Here is an 18,228-nt window from a genome sequence, read left to right on the forward strand (position 1 = left end):
CAATCTTTCTAAATTAACTGTTTACTAAATTTAGAAGTTTTGAAATACTAAGGCTTTTCTAACTCAGGCATAGAATACCTTAGCTGGCTTTGGCAAAACTTTTAGGAATTTTGGTCCTCAATGCTCTTCAACTTCGTACTTTATTTGGCCTTTTTAACTTTTTAACTTTTTTGGATTCGAGCGTCACTGATGAGTCTTTTGTAGACGAAACGCGCGTCTGACGTACATTCAAAATTTAGTCCTGGTATATATGATGAGTTTATTTTATCAGTTAGTATGTTTGTATACAATCTTAATTTCATAATTGTATAATAATGTTTAAGTTTTTGTTTTCTCTCAAAATACAACTGTAACTGTTTTATCCAGTCAGTGTACAACATATCTACAATATTAGAATAGGGTGACATTTTTTGATTGCCAATGAAACAATATTCCATCAGAGTTCAAATGACGTGCTTGTATGCTTGTTTTCTGTTTATTATTAAATTTTTGTTAAGATCCATTTTGTTACATCTTGTGATCAATTTTATTTGACAATCTCAAATGACAGTCAATAGGGTTAAAGAACATCAGTTGTTCGACCTGTTAGTCAAATGAGTTTTGTTTAAATATACTTTTTCACTTTTTTGGTCTTTTGGAAAATGTTGTTTATTTTTATATATAAAATATACAAATAATAGTTCAGAAGACACTACATTGAAAATTCAAGATTAAGCAACACGAATCCCAAAATAAACTGAGGGTTAACTCAGTTGATTCGGAAAGAGAAGCAGATCCTGCTCCACATTGAAACCCGTCAAAGCGACATGTTTTTTCAAACGTTTCATGTAAAAACAAATAACAAATTAATCTTTTTTTTTGACAGTACGTCTTCTTTAAGTAGAAGTTTTTTCTTTCTATTTTTTTAATTGTATTTAGATATATCAGATGCACACATTGTGTTTTTTGGCAAAACGTGTTAGGAGTTTTGGTCCTCAAAGCTCTTCAACTGCGTACTTTATTTTGCCTTTTAAATTTTTTGGATTGGAGCGTCACTGATGAGTCTTTTGTAGACGAAACGCGCGTCTGGCGTATATACTAAATTTAGTCCTGGTATCTATGATGAGTTTATTTATTTCAGTTTCCTCTATAATTTCTTGGTAAAAAGTGCTAAATATTTATAAGTCTGGTAACTTTGTTTATTTTTTATTTTTTTTAATACCACTTCGGGTAACGCTACATATGGTGATGTTTTGTCCACGAGGGTATCATCAGCCCATGCCCAGTAGTCAGCATGAATATCAATTATATGGTAGTTTCTATAAATTTTCTACTTACAAAACTTGCAATTGTGCGAGTTTATCTTAGTCATATTTGGCACAACATTTTAGTCCTAAATGCTCTTCAATTTTGTACTTGTTTGCTTTCTACATATTTTGATCTAGGCGTCACTGATGCGTTTTATGTAGACGAATCGCACGTCTTGAAACATACCATTGTTTATATAAAAAGTATGTTTTGTTCAGTTTTGATGCATCCTTCATTTGTTGTTGAATTAATTTTTCATGGTAATGAAACTGCGTTTATTCAGTAGTTTTGTATAAAGAATAAATCACGGTAGCTATATCCTTAAACATAACTTTCTGCATCAATGGGATGTTCTCTTATTGTATACCAAGTTTAGTGACTATGCAGAAAGTATATACCCCATATAACTTAAAATACAATTAAAAAGATAAAAATGCCTTATATCTAAATAATATCTAGTCATTTTACATTGACGGTCGACGGAGGACAAACTATTACGACAACAAAGATGATCTCAGCTCTCAAATTGTAAACTTTCCAATTATTGTAGCAATATTCCATCAACGCTTGTATATAGTGTCAATTGTGTACGTTTTCCTATTCTGATTTCTTTAATAGAGTATTGTGTGGACAAAAAGCACTTCTGGCGTAATATAATTTTAAACTTGTTGCCTTTTGTTTGCTATTATTCGTGCGTTTTTTTTTGTCAATTGTGCATTTTAACATTGTGTTTCCGTTGTGTCGTTTGTTTTCTCTATTTTTGAGTGTGAATTCACATTACTATAAGACGTGTCACGGTACTTATCTATCTTAAATTCATGTATTTGGTTTTGATGTTATATTTGTTATTTTCATAGGATTTTGTTTAATGGCTAGTCCGTTTCTGTGTGTTACATTTTAATGTTGTGTCGTTGTTCTCCTCTTATATTTATTGCGTTTCCCTCAGTTTTTGTTTGTTATCCCGATTGTGTTTTTTGTCAAGGGATGTATAAGTTTTGAACAGCGTTATACTACTGTTGCCTTTATTTTACACTTACAATGACGTTTTTGAACAATCACAGGAATCTTGGTGGCCGAGTTGTCTAAATAGTTACTACTGTATTCACTAGTCAGTCAACAATGAGATTGTGAGTTCGAAGCCCGCTCGTGCAGGAGGACTCGAATACAATCTTTTTTGACAAGGATCGTCGGTTTCTTATCAAAAGTAGGTAGTCTTCTCAGGGCACTCCTTCTTCCTCCACCAACAACAACCGGCCACCGCAAAATAGCATAAATGCGGTGCTTAAAGTGGCGTTAAAACCAAAAAAATAAAAATCAAATCAAAGACGTGTAAGTTGGGAAGTTGTAATTATCCTTTTGTATGTTTGAGCTTTTGCAATGTTTTAATGTCGTCATTTGATGAGGGACATTTCGTTTTGATTTTTTTCTTTAAGTTCAATATTTATATGTTTTTTTTTGTATAATCTAGAATTACAATAAACGTACGCGCGAAAAAAAATTTCGTTGTGATGACCAACGATAATCTATTATTCTCAACAAATTGTATTTACCTTAGAAAGATATTAATTAGAAAAAACAAAATTAAGAAAAATGTATATGCAATTTTGAGATAGTATTCAGCTGCCTCAGAAAATGAAGAAAGGACCATTAAGTATAGCTCAATCACATATAAACATGGGAGAACAAATTGAGATGCAACCCACTTTCTACTATAATAACAAAATAAATATTTAATGAAAGATTTGTTTTCTATTTTGCGTAAAACATAAAAATAATATATCTATTAAAAAGAAAAGGTTAGTGGTTGTAGGGTAAATATATGCACATATTAAATGCATTGCGTGTCAGCAAGTTGGATCTTGACTCTACCAAATATGTTTATGTTTTGTAATTTTATTGCAATTACATACAATGTTTTTTTTTACTTTTTTCATTTTGTGCAAAACGTGGAACCATGTCTACGGAAAGGAACGTAAAATAATTGTATGTTAAATGCATTACGGGTGAGCAAGCAGGATATTGATGTCTATCATATATTAATATTTTTTTACAATTTTATGCATTTCTTTAATATGTCACATTTATATTTAGTTTCACCTTCTACGACAAAACTATGTCGTTTATTCTCATATTTAGACTTCACTCAGTAAGAATTGGTGGTTGCGGGTAGCAGTTAGACTAACAGGTAAATAATATGTATTAGATAATTTGTGGTATATATAATCGATAAATTCTAGTTTTCTAAATACAAAGAAAATGATTTTTTAATAATTATCATATAGATGAATAAGAATTAGTTCAAACTATACGACTAAAGTAATTAAAAAAAAATCTCATGAATCTTCGGAGAAAAAAAGTGTTGCTTTTAATCAAAGAAAAACGAATTGATTAATTATAATAAAGAAACATATTCAAAAAGTGAAAGAACAACACATTCATTCAAGAATGCGCGTATTTTTTTTTTAATTTATTTTCTTAAATTAGTTATTACTTCTTGATAATACGAATGCGCGTATTCTTTTTTCTTTATTTTATATTTTTAAAATTAGTTATTATTTCGTTATAGATTCGGAAATATTGTTTTTAAATGAAATAAAGGTTCGGAACTTAATCCTTTTCTAGGTATTCTCTTTTTATTTTGGTCTTATTTCAATATCTGACTTGTAGGGCTTTTATAATGATTTTCGGTATACCGTTGTTCAACTAAGGTGATACCAGAATAAAATGATATACTATAGGAATTCAGCTACTGTTTTATAAATTGTTTATATTTTTTTTTACATTTGTCATTTTGGGGCCTTTTGTACATTTAGCTGACTCTTTGGTGTTGTATTTGCTCATTGTACGTTGTCCTATATTAATTTTTTTTGTCATTTGGTCTCTAGTGCCACAACTTGTTTATTTATATTTATCGACGTCTTAGCAACGCCTATGAAATATGGTATGATTATTGAAATAACAACTTTTATTTGACATGCGAAATTATCAGATCTCGTTTCAGTGAGAAATTAATAATTACATTAACGGTACCAATTTTCCTGCACCAGATGCGCATTTCGACAATACATCTCTTCAGTGATGCTCGTGGCCAAAATATTTGAAATCCAAAGCTTATATAAAAGATGAAGAGCTATATATATACAATCAAAAAGGTCAAAAAAATATAGCCAAATCCGTGAAAATGCATTGCCACCATTCTAATGCAATTCCTTTGAAATGACAATTTTCTTTTCCCCACGCGTCGCTAGATACGTTTTAAGGAGGCCAAGCTTAATAACAGTTATGTCATCCAATTTGATTATAGATAACGTGTCCATTACGTGTCCATGTTTCGCTCAACAGTATTGACAACACTCAGTTTTCGTTTTAGTCGGGTAACATTTAAATCCACCAGAGGCCGGTTGTTCATGACTTGGTTTAATTTAACCATCTGTTCAATATAACCCAGAGTTAAATCATTTAACCGACGGTTACACAACCTGTTATTTAACATGATTTTAGCCCTTGGTTATGTAACCGTCAGTTTAATTTGTTTTCAAAACGGATTAATTTTATTTGAGAATTTATGTTCCCACAATGCATCATTCTTTTGTAATATTTTCTGGGTTAGCAATAATTCAATATGGCAGAAACACCCAGATCAGACAAAAAAAGGCCAAAGAAACCCAACATGACGTTGAGAAATATTATCATATTTTAGATTAATTCTAAACAAGGCAACAAAGTAAAAAAAAAAAGTCGAAATTTGGCAAATTATTGCTCACCACACCAGGAACCGCGCCTCAAAAGTTATCTTATCTAGAGGCCTACTATCCGTTGACTCTTTTTAAATTACTCAAAAGCAAAGCTGGTGTATAATTAGTAAGCATCCACTGATTCAGATAACTTTACCTCTTTAAAATTTCACATATCTGGTGCATGCATAATCAAAATTTCAACTGCGAGTGTTTCAAAATAATGTTCCGTAGCATAATTACCAACGTAAATTTGGTTAAATTTAAACATATATTATTAGACTATCATGTGCAGATATATTTTCCTTGCTGTCCATTTGTTTTTTATTGGTTTTGTCATTTCATTTTGACATATATTAAGCACTTTCCGATTTTATTTTCTTCGAGGTTTTGTACTTTTGTGATTTTACTTTTTCCTATTAAGGAAACTCAACTTATATCTTTGATCGTAATCTGTAACGTAAACTAACAAAGAAAAAGTGTGTTCTTTAACGCGATTGCTTAATGTTTGAAAAAAGAACTCGGAAGAAGGTTATCATCACAGATCAAGGAAAGCATTAATATAAATCGTTTGGGATCATCATTCATTATTTAGAAATGAGAATAGATATATATTTTTTGTATTTGTTTTAAATTTATTTTCGGGGAGGGGGCCGTATTCATTTTTTTAGAGGCGGGATTTTGAGAAGCTTGATCTGTTTTGAACATTGTTTGCGAATGATGAAATCGTTAAAAAAACGACTTTCATTGAATGTAAAACAAAATTTTATTTGTTATCTCATCGATCATTATGTAAAATGTTGTCGTGCATTTGTTGAATGTAATCTTCGCCTTTTTTTTTCTCTCTATTCGGTCCTGACTTCTCCTTTTTAACATAAATTGTCATCCGCATTTTTACCACACACTTATGTCCTGCCTTTTTCAAATCCCCCCTCCACCACCTCCAAAGAAAAGGACATCAGACTTGGCAAGGGAGGCGTATATGAATTATGCAGAAAGCACTGAAATATCCAAGAAGCTAGAAGAAAAGCTTGATCGCTGTATGCACAAGTATTTTGTCATATTGAAAAACAATTCTTTCAAAAACATACAGTAAGTCCGTTAGCGCTACAATATTTAAAAATGTCCTTTAAAATGTGTGTTTGTTCAAATATCTGGTTAGCTTGCTTGCTAGCTTAACTGTGAGGTCACTATAAAGTCAGGTAAACTGAGGGTAGACTAGTCCAGCAGATGACTAATATATCTGTCTGTAGGACTAGGCTATTTTGAAAGGAGGAATTTTCATTATCTTTTGAGGCGAGATGTATAGGGGACACAGCCACGTTAACTTTTATTTCTATAGAAGTCGCTCTTCACTATACTACTACCTGTCGATACATTTATTTTTGGCATTGCACAAGTCATGTCTTCTTTGACTATTAATGACGTTAAAATACTAAATCCCTGTGATGTGTTTTAGTCGATTTTAGTCTCTGATGCATGATTTTTTACTATTAATTGGTTTTGGATTTTAACTAGCTGTCAGTAACTGCGAGTACTCTCAAATCGTACTTTCTTGTTAATTCGACCTGTTGATACTGTTTATAATGCTTTTTTGTCATTTTTTATTTATATGGATCTTGGCTGTATACCAGCTTTGATTATTTGTAATATCTTCAATTTTTCACTTATTCTTACAACATTTGTATAAACTTCAAGATTATAAAAAAAACGGTTTTTTTCTAAAGTGAACATTGATTGGTTAAATATTTCTCAGTGTGTTTGAATTTGTTTGTTAGCCTTTTGGTCATGAATGTTTGTCTCTAATATTTAATTAACTGTGCATTTGTATTCAGATATCGCAGATCAAATTTATTCGTTCATTGTGTAATCATACGTTTTTTGATTGAGTTAAGTCTGCTAATTGATATTTTATCGTATGTTTTTATATGTTGTGATGTTATGCTATTGTTTCAGAAAAAGGGAGAAGGTTTGGGCCCATTAAAACGTTTAATCCCGCTGCAAATGTTTGCACCTGTCCTAAGTCAGGAATCTGATGTACAGTAGTTGTCGTTTGTTTATGTAATATATACGTGTTTCTCGTTTCTCGTTTTGTTTATATAGATTAGACCGTTGGTTTTCCCGTTTGAATGGTTTCACACTAGTAATTTTGGGGCCCTTTATAGCTTGTTGTTCGGTGTGAGCCAAGGCTCCGTGTTGAAGGCCGTACTTTAACCTATAATGGTTTAATTTTTAAATTGTTATTTGGATGGACAGTTGTCTCATTGGCACTCACACCACATCTTCCTATATCTACTTACATACTCATTACTTCATTGTCTATATTACAAGCAACTGACCAAAGATTCAACTTTTACCTATACACTCAATGCAATCGGCTGTAATTCTATTAAATTATCACAAAAAAACAATTAAAAAAATAATCAAATGGTCCCTTAAAAATTGCAAGCTTTATTGTGACTTCTTGATATATTCTGCTCTTATCATTAGGCAGAAACCTTGACCGCTGTTAGAAAATAAAATCAGCAAAAATTATTTAAAAATAAAATTAAGAATTGAAATGAAAAATATGGAAAAATGAAGAAATCCCATATTCGGAGCTGGGCTTAAGCTGGCTCAATAACTAAATTATGCACTAGTTCCGTGAAAATGGACGTCATACTAGACACTAACACATATAAATGAACTGAACTAAATTATGCACTAGTTCAGTGAAAATGGACGTCATACTAGGCACTAACACATATAAATGAACTGAAATTTAAAAAAAACACACACAAAACTAACAAAGGCCAGAGACAGGCGCAAATATGCGGTTAGGTTAAAACAAGTTATGTGAGATGTCAACCATACCTTATATATCTAGTCAACGTAGTTTTGTTGAAATGGTCCTCTTTGAAGGAAATTTTGTTTGAGCTTTTAAGTTAGGATCCTTGACACTAATGGTAAAACTAACGAAAGTACAACTGCCTATGCTTTTTTTATCTAAACTTTATACAGCTCCTGACAATGATGTGAAACTTCAATATAGATAGGATTCTCCGGTTCATTGAGATCTCTTAGAGATCCTGTGGAATTAAAAAAGTTTGACTGTATATATTATTCCAGGTAATAGGCAAATCGCAAGAAGGAAGACGAAGACACCTTTTTTAAGGATGGATTAAGGCAGCGAGGTCGTTGATACAAATCAGAATTAGAAAACTGAATGGGTCTATCAATGCCCATGCTTCGTCAATCTTTAAAGACCAAAATGTTGGAAAAAACTTATCCTACCTCCAAAAAAAAAGTGTTGATAATAGAATGAGGTATCGACAATTCACTTCAAAACTCAACATATACCCTCACGACACGTTCCAAAGAATAAATCCTGGGTAATCATAGGTCCGTTCTATGTTCCTTTGGAATTTCAACCAAAGATGAGGAACTGGATCTTCCATCACTGTATTTGATACCTAAACTACATAAGCGTCTTTACAACCAACGGTATATTGCTGGGTCTTACAAGTGCTCCACGAAATCTCTTTCTAAATTTTATCAGCAATCAGAGAGGGGTTCAAAGTTATTGTGAAACTGTCTATTCTAGAGGTGGTGTGAATCAGATGTGGATTCTTAAAAATTCCAAAGATCGTTATGAGCACATACAATCTAACTTTCTTTCATCTTCTAATATTATTAAAACATTTGACTTTTCTACTCTTTACACAAGTATTCCACATTCCAAACTAAAAGACAAATTGATAGAATTGGTATTGATTGCTACATTAAAAAGAATGGCCAACGTAAATACAAGTATCTTGTCTTCAGGAGGGATAAATCCTACTTTGTAAAATATCACTCTGTATAAAACAAAAAATCTCTGAAACTGACATTTTCAAGATGCTTGATTTCTGGATTGACAACATATTTTTTTACGTTCGAAGGACGTGTGTTTTTCAACAGATTGTCGGCAATGCAATGGGGACAAATTGTGCCCCTATACTTGCCGACTTGTTTTTTTAATTTTTATTATAAGGCTGACTTCATGCAGGAACTTTTGGGGAAGACAGATAAGATGTTAGCGATAGCCTTCAAAACTACTTTTCACTATATAGTTATCAAAGGTACCAGGATTGAAATTTAATACGCCAGACGCGCGTTTCGTCTACATAAGACTCATCAGTGACGCTCAGATCAAAACAGTTAAAAAAGGTGTTGATAATCGAATTAGGTATTGACAATTCACTTGAAAACTTAACATATACCTTCACGACACGTTCCAAAGAATAAATCCTGGATAATCATAGGTCTGTTCTATGTTCCTTTGGAATTTCAACCAAAGATTGAAAAAAATATAAAAATAGTGGACGAGTTCCAAAACTTGATAACTGTGGGGGTTTGAATAATCTAATTACAGATACCATAATTGACATTTTCGATTACCTGCACCCGCAGACGGGCGTTTCGTCCACATAAGTATCATGTGACCCTCGATCAAAACATGGTTATTAAGGACTATTAAAGTACAAAGTTGAAGAGCATTTAGATCTAAAAATATTTTTATAAATGTATTTTATACAGTGCAAACTGCTCCGAGTCGGAAAAGACCATTTTTTGTGCTCGATCAGTAAAATCCAGCACACATTTTACTCGACTAGTCTCGACAATGTCTCCACTGTATTTAATTGTACTTAGGTGAACTCAACTAGGTCTTGACTTTACTTAATTAGTCTGATTTAGTACTTGATCATTTTGGTATCGACCAAGGCTCGACCTGTATCGACCAAGGCTCAACCTCTCTCGACTTATGTCGACGAGTATTGACTCAGTCTTATCCAGTCTCGACCTGTCTCAACTAGTCTTGCCCTTTAAATTTAGTCTTAACTGGTGTAAATCAGCCAATCAAACTACATAAAAAAAAATGAACTTACAACATGCAAGCTTATTAGGTAGTTTGTTTTAATGCTGTGAAATGAAAGAATTTAATTTTACAATAGGTTAAAATAAATATCATTAAATTCAGATAGGCATCATAATGTTTTTTTTATATATTCTTAAAATCAACTTGGATTTTCATCACACTATGCAGCTATCTTAATAATATATATTTAGCTTACTGAATTCCCGGTCATGATATAGTGTGGTGTATTGCTGTCAAATTTAAGACTTAAATAATCTAGTTACAGTAAATAAGGCTAGGATTTGCTATTTCGGACAAAATAGAGACAGTACACTTTATTTTTTTTAATATGTTTTTTACATTAACTTGGATTTCCATCAAACTATACAGCTATCTTAGTTATATATTGATCTAACTGAATCCCATGTCATTGTGTTGTTTGGTGTATTGCTGTCAAATTTAGAAATTTAAATAATTAAGTTAAAAAACCTACGATATTAGAAATATATCTTTCCTTATAATTTGGAAAAGAAGTATATATGAAAAAGTGATTTCATTCCTTTAATGTTTCATTTCTCTTTGATATTATATTATATTAAGTAATTATTTAAATAGTGCTTCTCATTTTTTTGGTGATTAATAAACATGATAAAGCAATACATCCTGCTTGGGGCAAACTTATTAAAAAGATCGCATCTACCAGATAGTTTTAAATTCTAAATAAAATTCATTCAAAATTACATTATACTGTTAAATCTAAATCGCAAGGCTGTTTGAATTTACTAGGTGAGTAATACACATGTTTAAGAAAAGTAGGGATTTCTTTTTACCTGTAAAACTCACCTGTACTGATGTAATTAAACCATGTTAAAGTGCCATGTCATTAAATTTGACAACAAATATTTTTAGATTTGAGTTATAAAAAGTAAAATCACAAAAATACTGAACTTAGAGGAAGATCAATTGGGAAAGTCCATAATCACATGGCAAAATCAAATAACAAAACGCATCAAAAACGAATGGACAAGAACTGTCATATTCCTGACTTGGTACAGGCATTTTCAAATGTAGAAAATGGTGGATTAAACCTGGTTCTATAGCGCTAACCCTCTCACTTTTGTAATGACAGTCTCATCAATTTCCGATATTTTTACATTGATGCGTTAAATAAACAGACACAATAAATATAATAGTCAAAATATGGGTACATCAGTCATCATCGTTTAACAATTTTAAAAGGAACAATTTAACAGAACACAAAAACATCTACTATCTACGAACACATTTATTGAGTTTACTGTAACTTTGGAACACATTTCTTTTTTTTTTAAAGGTTACCAAGGATTGTTATGAAAGTTCATGATATTAAATTCTTGTTTAAACAAAAAAAGAGACTTTTTATAAATTTAATAACTTTTTAAATCAGCTTTGACCACAGGGAAAATTTTCAGCTATCTTTATCATATATTTTTTTACATACAAAAACCAAAGTTGTTTTGAAAATTGGTGTTTTGCTGTCAAATTTAATGACCTACTTTATATGTAATATTTTTTTTAGTTTGGATAGATTCAGATAGATACCTTTGATTTGAATATTTAGATTTGACGGCAATAAACTAAATAACCAAATAAACTGTTTTTTGTTAGACTACTATATAATATAGATAGTTATAGATTTGGATGAAAATCCGAGTTGCTTTGCAATAATATAAAATGTACTATCTGAATTGTGTCTGAACTGAAAATTCTAGCTTTTATGACCTACGTGTACATCAATTTTATTCTTAAATTGGTCAATAATACTACAAATTACGTAACGATGTGTTATTCAGCAAGATCAATGTATTACTAAGGTTGCTTTATAGTTTGATGAAAATGTAAGTTGGTTGGAAAGAGTGATAAAATAATTTGAAGTGTACTATTTGAATTATGTCCGAAATGCAAACTTTAGCGTTATTTACCTAATTTTTTTTTTTTAATTTGACAGCAATACATCAATCCTCATATTGACCTATGTTTCAGTAAGATCAATATATTACCAAGGTAGCTGTATATTTTAAAAATAAAAATAAAAATAAAATTATATTTGTAAAAATTTAAATTAAAGTATACTCTCTTTATATAGTCTGAACTGCAAATTCTAGCTTTTTCTTACCTAGCTTAATGAAATCCTTAAATTTGAAACAATACATTAAACTCAAAAACAACATGGGATTCAGTAAGATCAATATATTACTAAGATAGCTGTATAGTCATGATAGTTACGAAAAAAAATAAAGCGTACTGTCTCTTTTTTGTATGAACTTCAAATCCTAGCCTTTTTAACCTAGATAAGTGTAATTCTTAAATTTTACAGCAATTCATCAAACTTCATAACAACCTGGATTTCAGTAAGATTGATATATCACCTAGGTAACTGTATAGTTTGATGAAAATCCAATTTGATTAAAAAAAATATTGAAAAAATCAAAGTATACTTTACGAATAAAGTCCGAACTGCAAATTCTAGTTCATTTTACCTAGATTATTTTTATTTTGAAATCTGATAGCAATACACCAAACATCATAACAACCTGGGATTCAGTAAGATTCATATACCACCAAGGTAGCTGTTTAAATTGTGAAAATTCAATTTGATGTGAAAAAAATGTTCACAAAATTAGAGTAAACTATCTCTATTTTTTCCGAATTGTAAATCTTAGCTTTTTTTATTTTCAAATTTCACAGCAATAAATTAAACTACAAAACAAGCTGTAATTTTGTAAGATCAATGTTTAATTTAGTTAGATTGGCTGATTTACACCAGTCAAGACTAAATTTGAAGGTCGAGACTAGTCGAGTCAGGTACAAAAAGGTCGAGCCTTGGTCAATACCGTTTCAAACTACACCAAGATCATCAAGTACTGAATCAGACTAAACAAGTAAAGTCGAGACCGAGTCGAGTACACTTAAGTACAGTAAAGTAAAGTCGAGACAATGTCAAGACTAGTCGAGTGAAATGTTTGCTCGATATTACATGTCGAGCACAAAAACTGGTCTTTTTAGACTCTTAGCAAGTTGTTGTGATACACTTGTACGGTTTACGTTTTTGATGAACGACTTTACAAACATTCCTTTTCGCAGAATATCCTTCATTTCTTTAAAGAAAATACAAAAATCTAGAGCTATTGAAAAATGGTTTTCCAGTCTCTTACCTCGTCGAAATGTATATCTTATGCAATGATCTACACAGGCAAATTTTATTCTCATCAATTTCACGTGAATTTAACCTCAAACGAGCTTATACATGAAATTCACGTGAAATCTGTTTATGGGAGTTTCTGGTGCAGGAAAGTTATTACCATTAATTTTATTACTACCTCTGGGTCGATGCCTCTGCTGTCGGACTGTAACTCCCGGAGAGAATCACCAGCCCAGTAGCCAGTACTTTGGTACTGGCATGAAAATAAATTTATTTGTGTTATTAAAATTTGCTGTAACAAAATGCTACGATTTTTAATGATCAAGAAATAAATGTCATTAATGTGTCTAGTTTGTAGCCCTATCCTTCTTTATTGTATAGGTACACCAATTTAATTTTTATCCCATTTTGAGTCATATAAAAATGGGTTTGAATCAACCTCCAAACTGTCCATTATTCTGTAATGATGAGTATCCAAATTGCATCCATGCTTAAATTCACATCGTCAAAAGTCTTATAACCGAACTGTTGTTTAATTCCTTCAAATATTTTGAACACTAAATACTGTGAACGTTTTGTGTATATCTAAATATATTTACCTATGTTGAAAGATGTGCATAGTATCAAATCATAAAAATATTTTAATCTCTAGAAAATCTTGTAAGATTTGTTTTGCTATTTTTTTCTAGATAGGTGCAATTTGGGTACTCGAAGCAATTTGGGTACCCTTACGTTATAATCGTAAACCTGTTTTACAAAGTAAAAAATGCGAACGCATGAGAAATGTCAATAAATAAAAATCGGTTTTCGTCTCAGGTGGTTTGAGATTCCACTATCAGAGCTGACAAAACATATTGAATATTATTTCTTTCAAAACCAAACTCAGATCTAGATTGGATTCAAGAAGCGTCATTTAACCCGTTTTTGCGTTTAGTTCTTAAATAAATGACAAAATATCTATCGTGTGTTGATGTAGTTTGAACATGGTCTCGTTTATAGCATTTATATAGATTAGACCGTTTGTTTCCCAATTGAATATGCACGTCTCTTTATTAATTTAGTTATGTATTTCCACCTTTCCGTGAAAAAGCCTTTGTTCTGATTATCATTATTGATTTTTTTCGTCCGCTTAATTTTTTTCTTGCTAGTTTTGTTTTTCATAAGATTTTGCTTACATATTTGGAATATGATATTGTATAGTTTATATGCTTTTAAAATTAACAACCGCTCAACCATATACTTTACGTTGAAAATGTTTTCTCCCCAAACACTGTTTTTTATTGTGACCACTTCCCCTTCGCAACCGTAAAAGATTACAACAACTCTTTTAGGTCAGGGTCAAAGGTCAAGGTTTTTGATTTTGGCTTACTTTCATTCATTTTCAAAAACCGTAAATATATTAACAAATTATGTTTTCTAAATTGTTAGTTGCGACATGTCGTAACACTTATATTTTGATTGCAAGTAAACAAATACCGTAAGTAGGAGTTTTCTTCATTCTTATATAAAGAATTATGCGTAAAGTTATATAACTCATTAACCATACTTATAACAGACCTAGGGTATTTTGATTTGAGATCCTAAGTTTATGTTCTTGCAATTGAAGGTCAATGTCATGGCCACATTGGACGTTCTAGATTTCGACCTTTGCTTAAAATTCATATGTTCACAACATTAAGCAAACGGAATTGACATGTACACTGAACTTCAATGTTTTCATTCTGGTACTGATGGAAAGACCTTTAATTTTTCCCTGATCAATTGTTCTTTAATTATTAGATACATTTTAGTAAACTTTCTTATTTTGGTAGAATTATGTGTATGTTTTCCATAAACTTTCGGAATACATTATTAATATTAACATTTTTATCTAACGATAGTGTGCACGTGTCTGTGTGATTTTCTTAAACACATCTTAATTCTTCTTTTACGCGTTTTTCATCAGAAATGATGATTAACATTGATTGAGTTCTTATTTGATATCATATATAATGAGCAAATTAAAACTAAATAAAATGAGGTATATTGTAGAAGACAATGCTCCGTACACTTGTGTTTGTCATATGCACAGTTTTGACAAGTACAGTCAATGGTTGTCCACTTCAATGTAGCTGCTATGGCACGACGGTTAATTGCAGGAATATAAATATAGCAACAGTGCCGTCTGAAATTCCTAATTCGACAACCATTCTGTGAGTTAAAGTAACATTTTAGTTTTTGTTTATTTATGTCATTAGTAGTATTGATATAATAGAAATAATGATTAATTGCACATAAATTATAGTTTGTGATTCGGTGAAAAAAATACTATATGGATTATATCAAAACTAAACGTTTAAGTTTCATATTAGGAAACTATACTAAGGAGCAATCACTATTATGAGGCGATTAAAGCAGTCAACCTTATAAACAAACAATGCAAATTATAGACAATTAACGTTCTAAGATAAAATACATAAAGGGTATTGACTTCAAAATCATGTTCACCGATTCTCATATTTGAAATAAGGTCTTAGATACTTTTATTTTATTTCTAGGTAAGTTGCCTTTATTATTGCTATCATTAACTTTCAAGTATTGTTGATAATGACCTCTCTAAATTACTGTTTCAAATACGAAATGAAAACTTTCTTGTATGTTTTTCTGCATTTCAAAATAAAAATCTTTGGATTTTGTTGATTAATTACGTCCTTTTAATTATTCTTTCGATTCTGATAACTCTACTTGCCGACTTGTTTCTTGTTTATTAGACTGTCTTTATGCAGGCACTACTTAGGAAGAAAGATAAGAAGTTAGCAATATCCTTTAACTCTACTTTCCGCTATATAGATTATGTTCTTGCATTAAATAATTTTAAATTTGATGACTACGTAGAACGCATCTATCCCATCGGAATAGAGATAAAGGATACTACAGATACAGTTAATTCGGCATCATATCTTGACTTACATCTAGAAATTGACAAGGAGGGTCGGTTTAAAACAGAACTTTACGATAAAAGAGAGGATGATGTCAGCTTCCCAATTGTGAACTTTCCATTTCTAAGTAACAACATTCCAGCAGTACCTGCATACGGGGTATATCTCCTAATTGAAACGATATCCCCGTGCTTCCATTTCAAATCAAGATTTTCTAGATAGAGAGTTGCTGCTCACAAGGAAGCTATTAAACCAAGAATTCCAAATGGTAAAGTTGAAATCCTCCCTTCGTAAAGTTTACGCACGCCATCACGAATTGGTTGACCGTTATGGAATAAACGTTTTGGAATTACTGTTTCACAAATGATATCGGATATGTTCCCTACGTTGTAACTGAAATCCCCTTCCCTTTCATGAATATGACCTACCGACTTTTTCCCGGATTTTTTTATCACATAAGAAACACGACGGGTACCACATGTGGGACAAGATCTACTTACCCTTCCGGAGCACCCGAGATCATTCCTAGATTTTGGTGGGGTTCGTGTTGTTTATTCTTTAGTTTTCTATATTGTGTCATGTGTACTATTGTTTGTCTGTTTGTCTTTTTCATTTTTAGCCATGGCGTTGTCAGTTTATTTTAGATTGATAAGTTTGACTGTCCCCTCGATATCCTTAGTCCCTCCTTTTTTACTAGATTCTTTTAAGATGATTGCATCTTTGATTTTTTGTATCGATAGTATGTATTTACGTTTCAGCGACAAATAGCTGCCAGTAGTTGCGAGAACTCTTCGATCTATACTTAGTGTCTTTTGATGGATAGATACACAAGTATTTTGTTTGAATTGTTTTACATTTGTAATTTTGTGACCTTTGATAGCTGACTTTGAGGTATGGGATTTGCTCATTGTTGAAGATCATTTTGATGTGTAGTTATAACATTCATATATAGCACCTCTATCATGTTTCGTATACTTTAGTATATTTTTCTCATTAAACTTTTCCTAAAATATCAATTTCTCAAGCGACATATAAAGACTGTTATAGCAGTGATTGCCAAGACTTAAATGTAAACGATGAATTTCAATTCTTGAAAAGCAATCATGAAAGAAATATTTACCGAACATTCAATAAGACAGAAATTTCTGGGTTTGTGATGATGTCTTGTTAACAGGTCAACGCTTAGCTATCGTATATGTGTTATATACACTACTAGTTCCTGCATTTAATCTAATTTATTGACTGGCCTCAATATTCTGATATATTTTATCTGTATCCAAATGTTAACAGTTATATATCAATGATAATAAACAATATTTTTAAGTGTTAACTATATTATGCATTACCATACTTTTCTTTTAGGTATTTGAATTTTAATCAAATAACTACATTACAGACAGGAGTATTTCGAGACCTACAAACGCTGACTACTCTGTATGTATACATTAGAAGACCGTAGATTTTTACGATCGAATGGTTTTACACTAGTTAATTTTTGGGCCCTACAATGCTTTCTGTTTGGTATCAATTAAGGCTCCGTATTGAAGACTTGTACTTTGATCAATAATGGGTTTTTTTCTTTTACAAACTGTGACTGGTATTTTTGAGAATTGTGTCATTGACCGTCATAACACATCTTGTCAGATGAACTGTTAAAATATTTTTATTATGTAGCTAATTTTAACAAAAACTATTTACCGCCGTTGTTATCAAATGAGCGGCACGACAGGTTCCACATGTAAACAGTTATCAAAGGTACCAGTAGTTATCAAAGGTACCAGGATTATAATTTAGTACGCGAGACGCGCGTTTCGTCTACATAAGACTCATCAGTTACGCTCATATCAAAATATTTATAAAGCCAAATAAGTACAAAGTTGAAGAGCATTGAGGATCCAAAATTCCAAAAAGTTGTGCCAAATACGGCTAAGGTAATCTATGCCTGGAATAAGAAAATCCTTAGTTTTCGAAAAATTCAAAGTTTTGTAAACAGGAAATTTATAAAAAATGACCACATTATTGATATTCATGTCAACACCAGGATTATAATTAAGTACGCCAGACGCGTGTTTCTTCAATATAAGACTCATCAGTGACGCTCATATCAAAATAGTTATAAACCAACCAAATACAAAGTTGGAGAGCATTGAGGATCCAAAATTCCAAAAAGTTGTGTCAAATACGGCAGGTAATCTATGCTATGGAGAAGAAAATCCTTAGTTTTTCCAAAAA

General features: G+C 31.4%; 1 protein-coding gene across 2 annotated transcripts in view; it reads left to right on the forward strand.

Moving 5' to 3' along the window:
• The first annotated feature begins 3,358 nt into the window (after positions 1–3,358).
• Positions 3,359–18,228, forward strand: part of LOC139515646 (carboxypeptidase N subunit 2-like) — a 37,884-nt gene continuing 23,014 nt past the window's right edge. For both annotated transcript variants that reach the window (XM_071305270.1, XM_071305271.1), the window contains exons 1-3: positions 3,359–3,472; positions 15,110–15,270; positions 17,359–17,430. In XM_071305270.1, coding sequence (XP_071161371.1) covers positions 15,116–15,270; positions 17,359–17,430 — 227 coding nt within the window. In that variant the 5' untranslated portion in view covers positions 3,359–3,472; positions 15,110–15,115. The remainder of the gene's footprint in view (positions 3,473–15,109; positions 15,271–17,358; positions 17,431–18,228) is intronic.

Source organism: Mytilus edulis, chromosome 3 (genome assembly GCF_963676685.1).
Source record: "Mytilus edulis chromosome 3, xbMytEdul2.2, whole genome shotgun sequence".
NCBI lineage: Eukaryota > Metazoa > Mollusca > Bivalvia > Mytilida > Mytilidae > Mytilus > Mytilus edulis.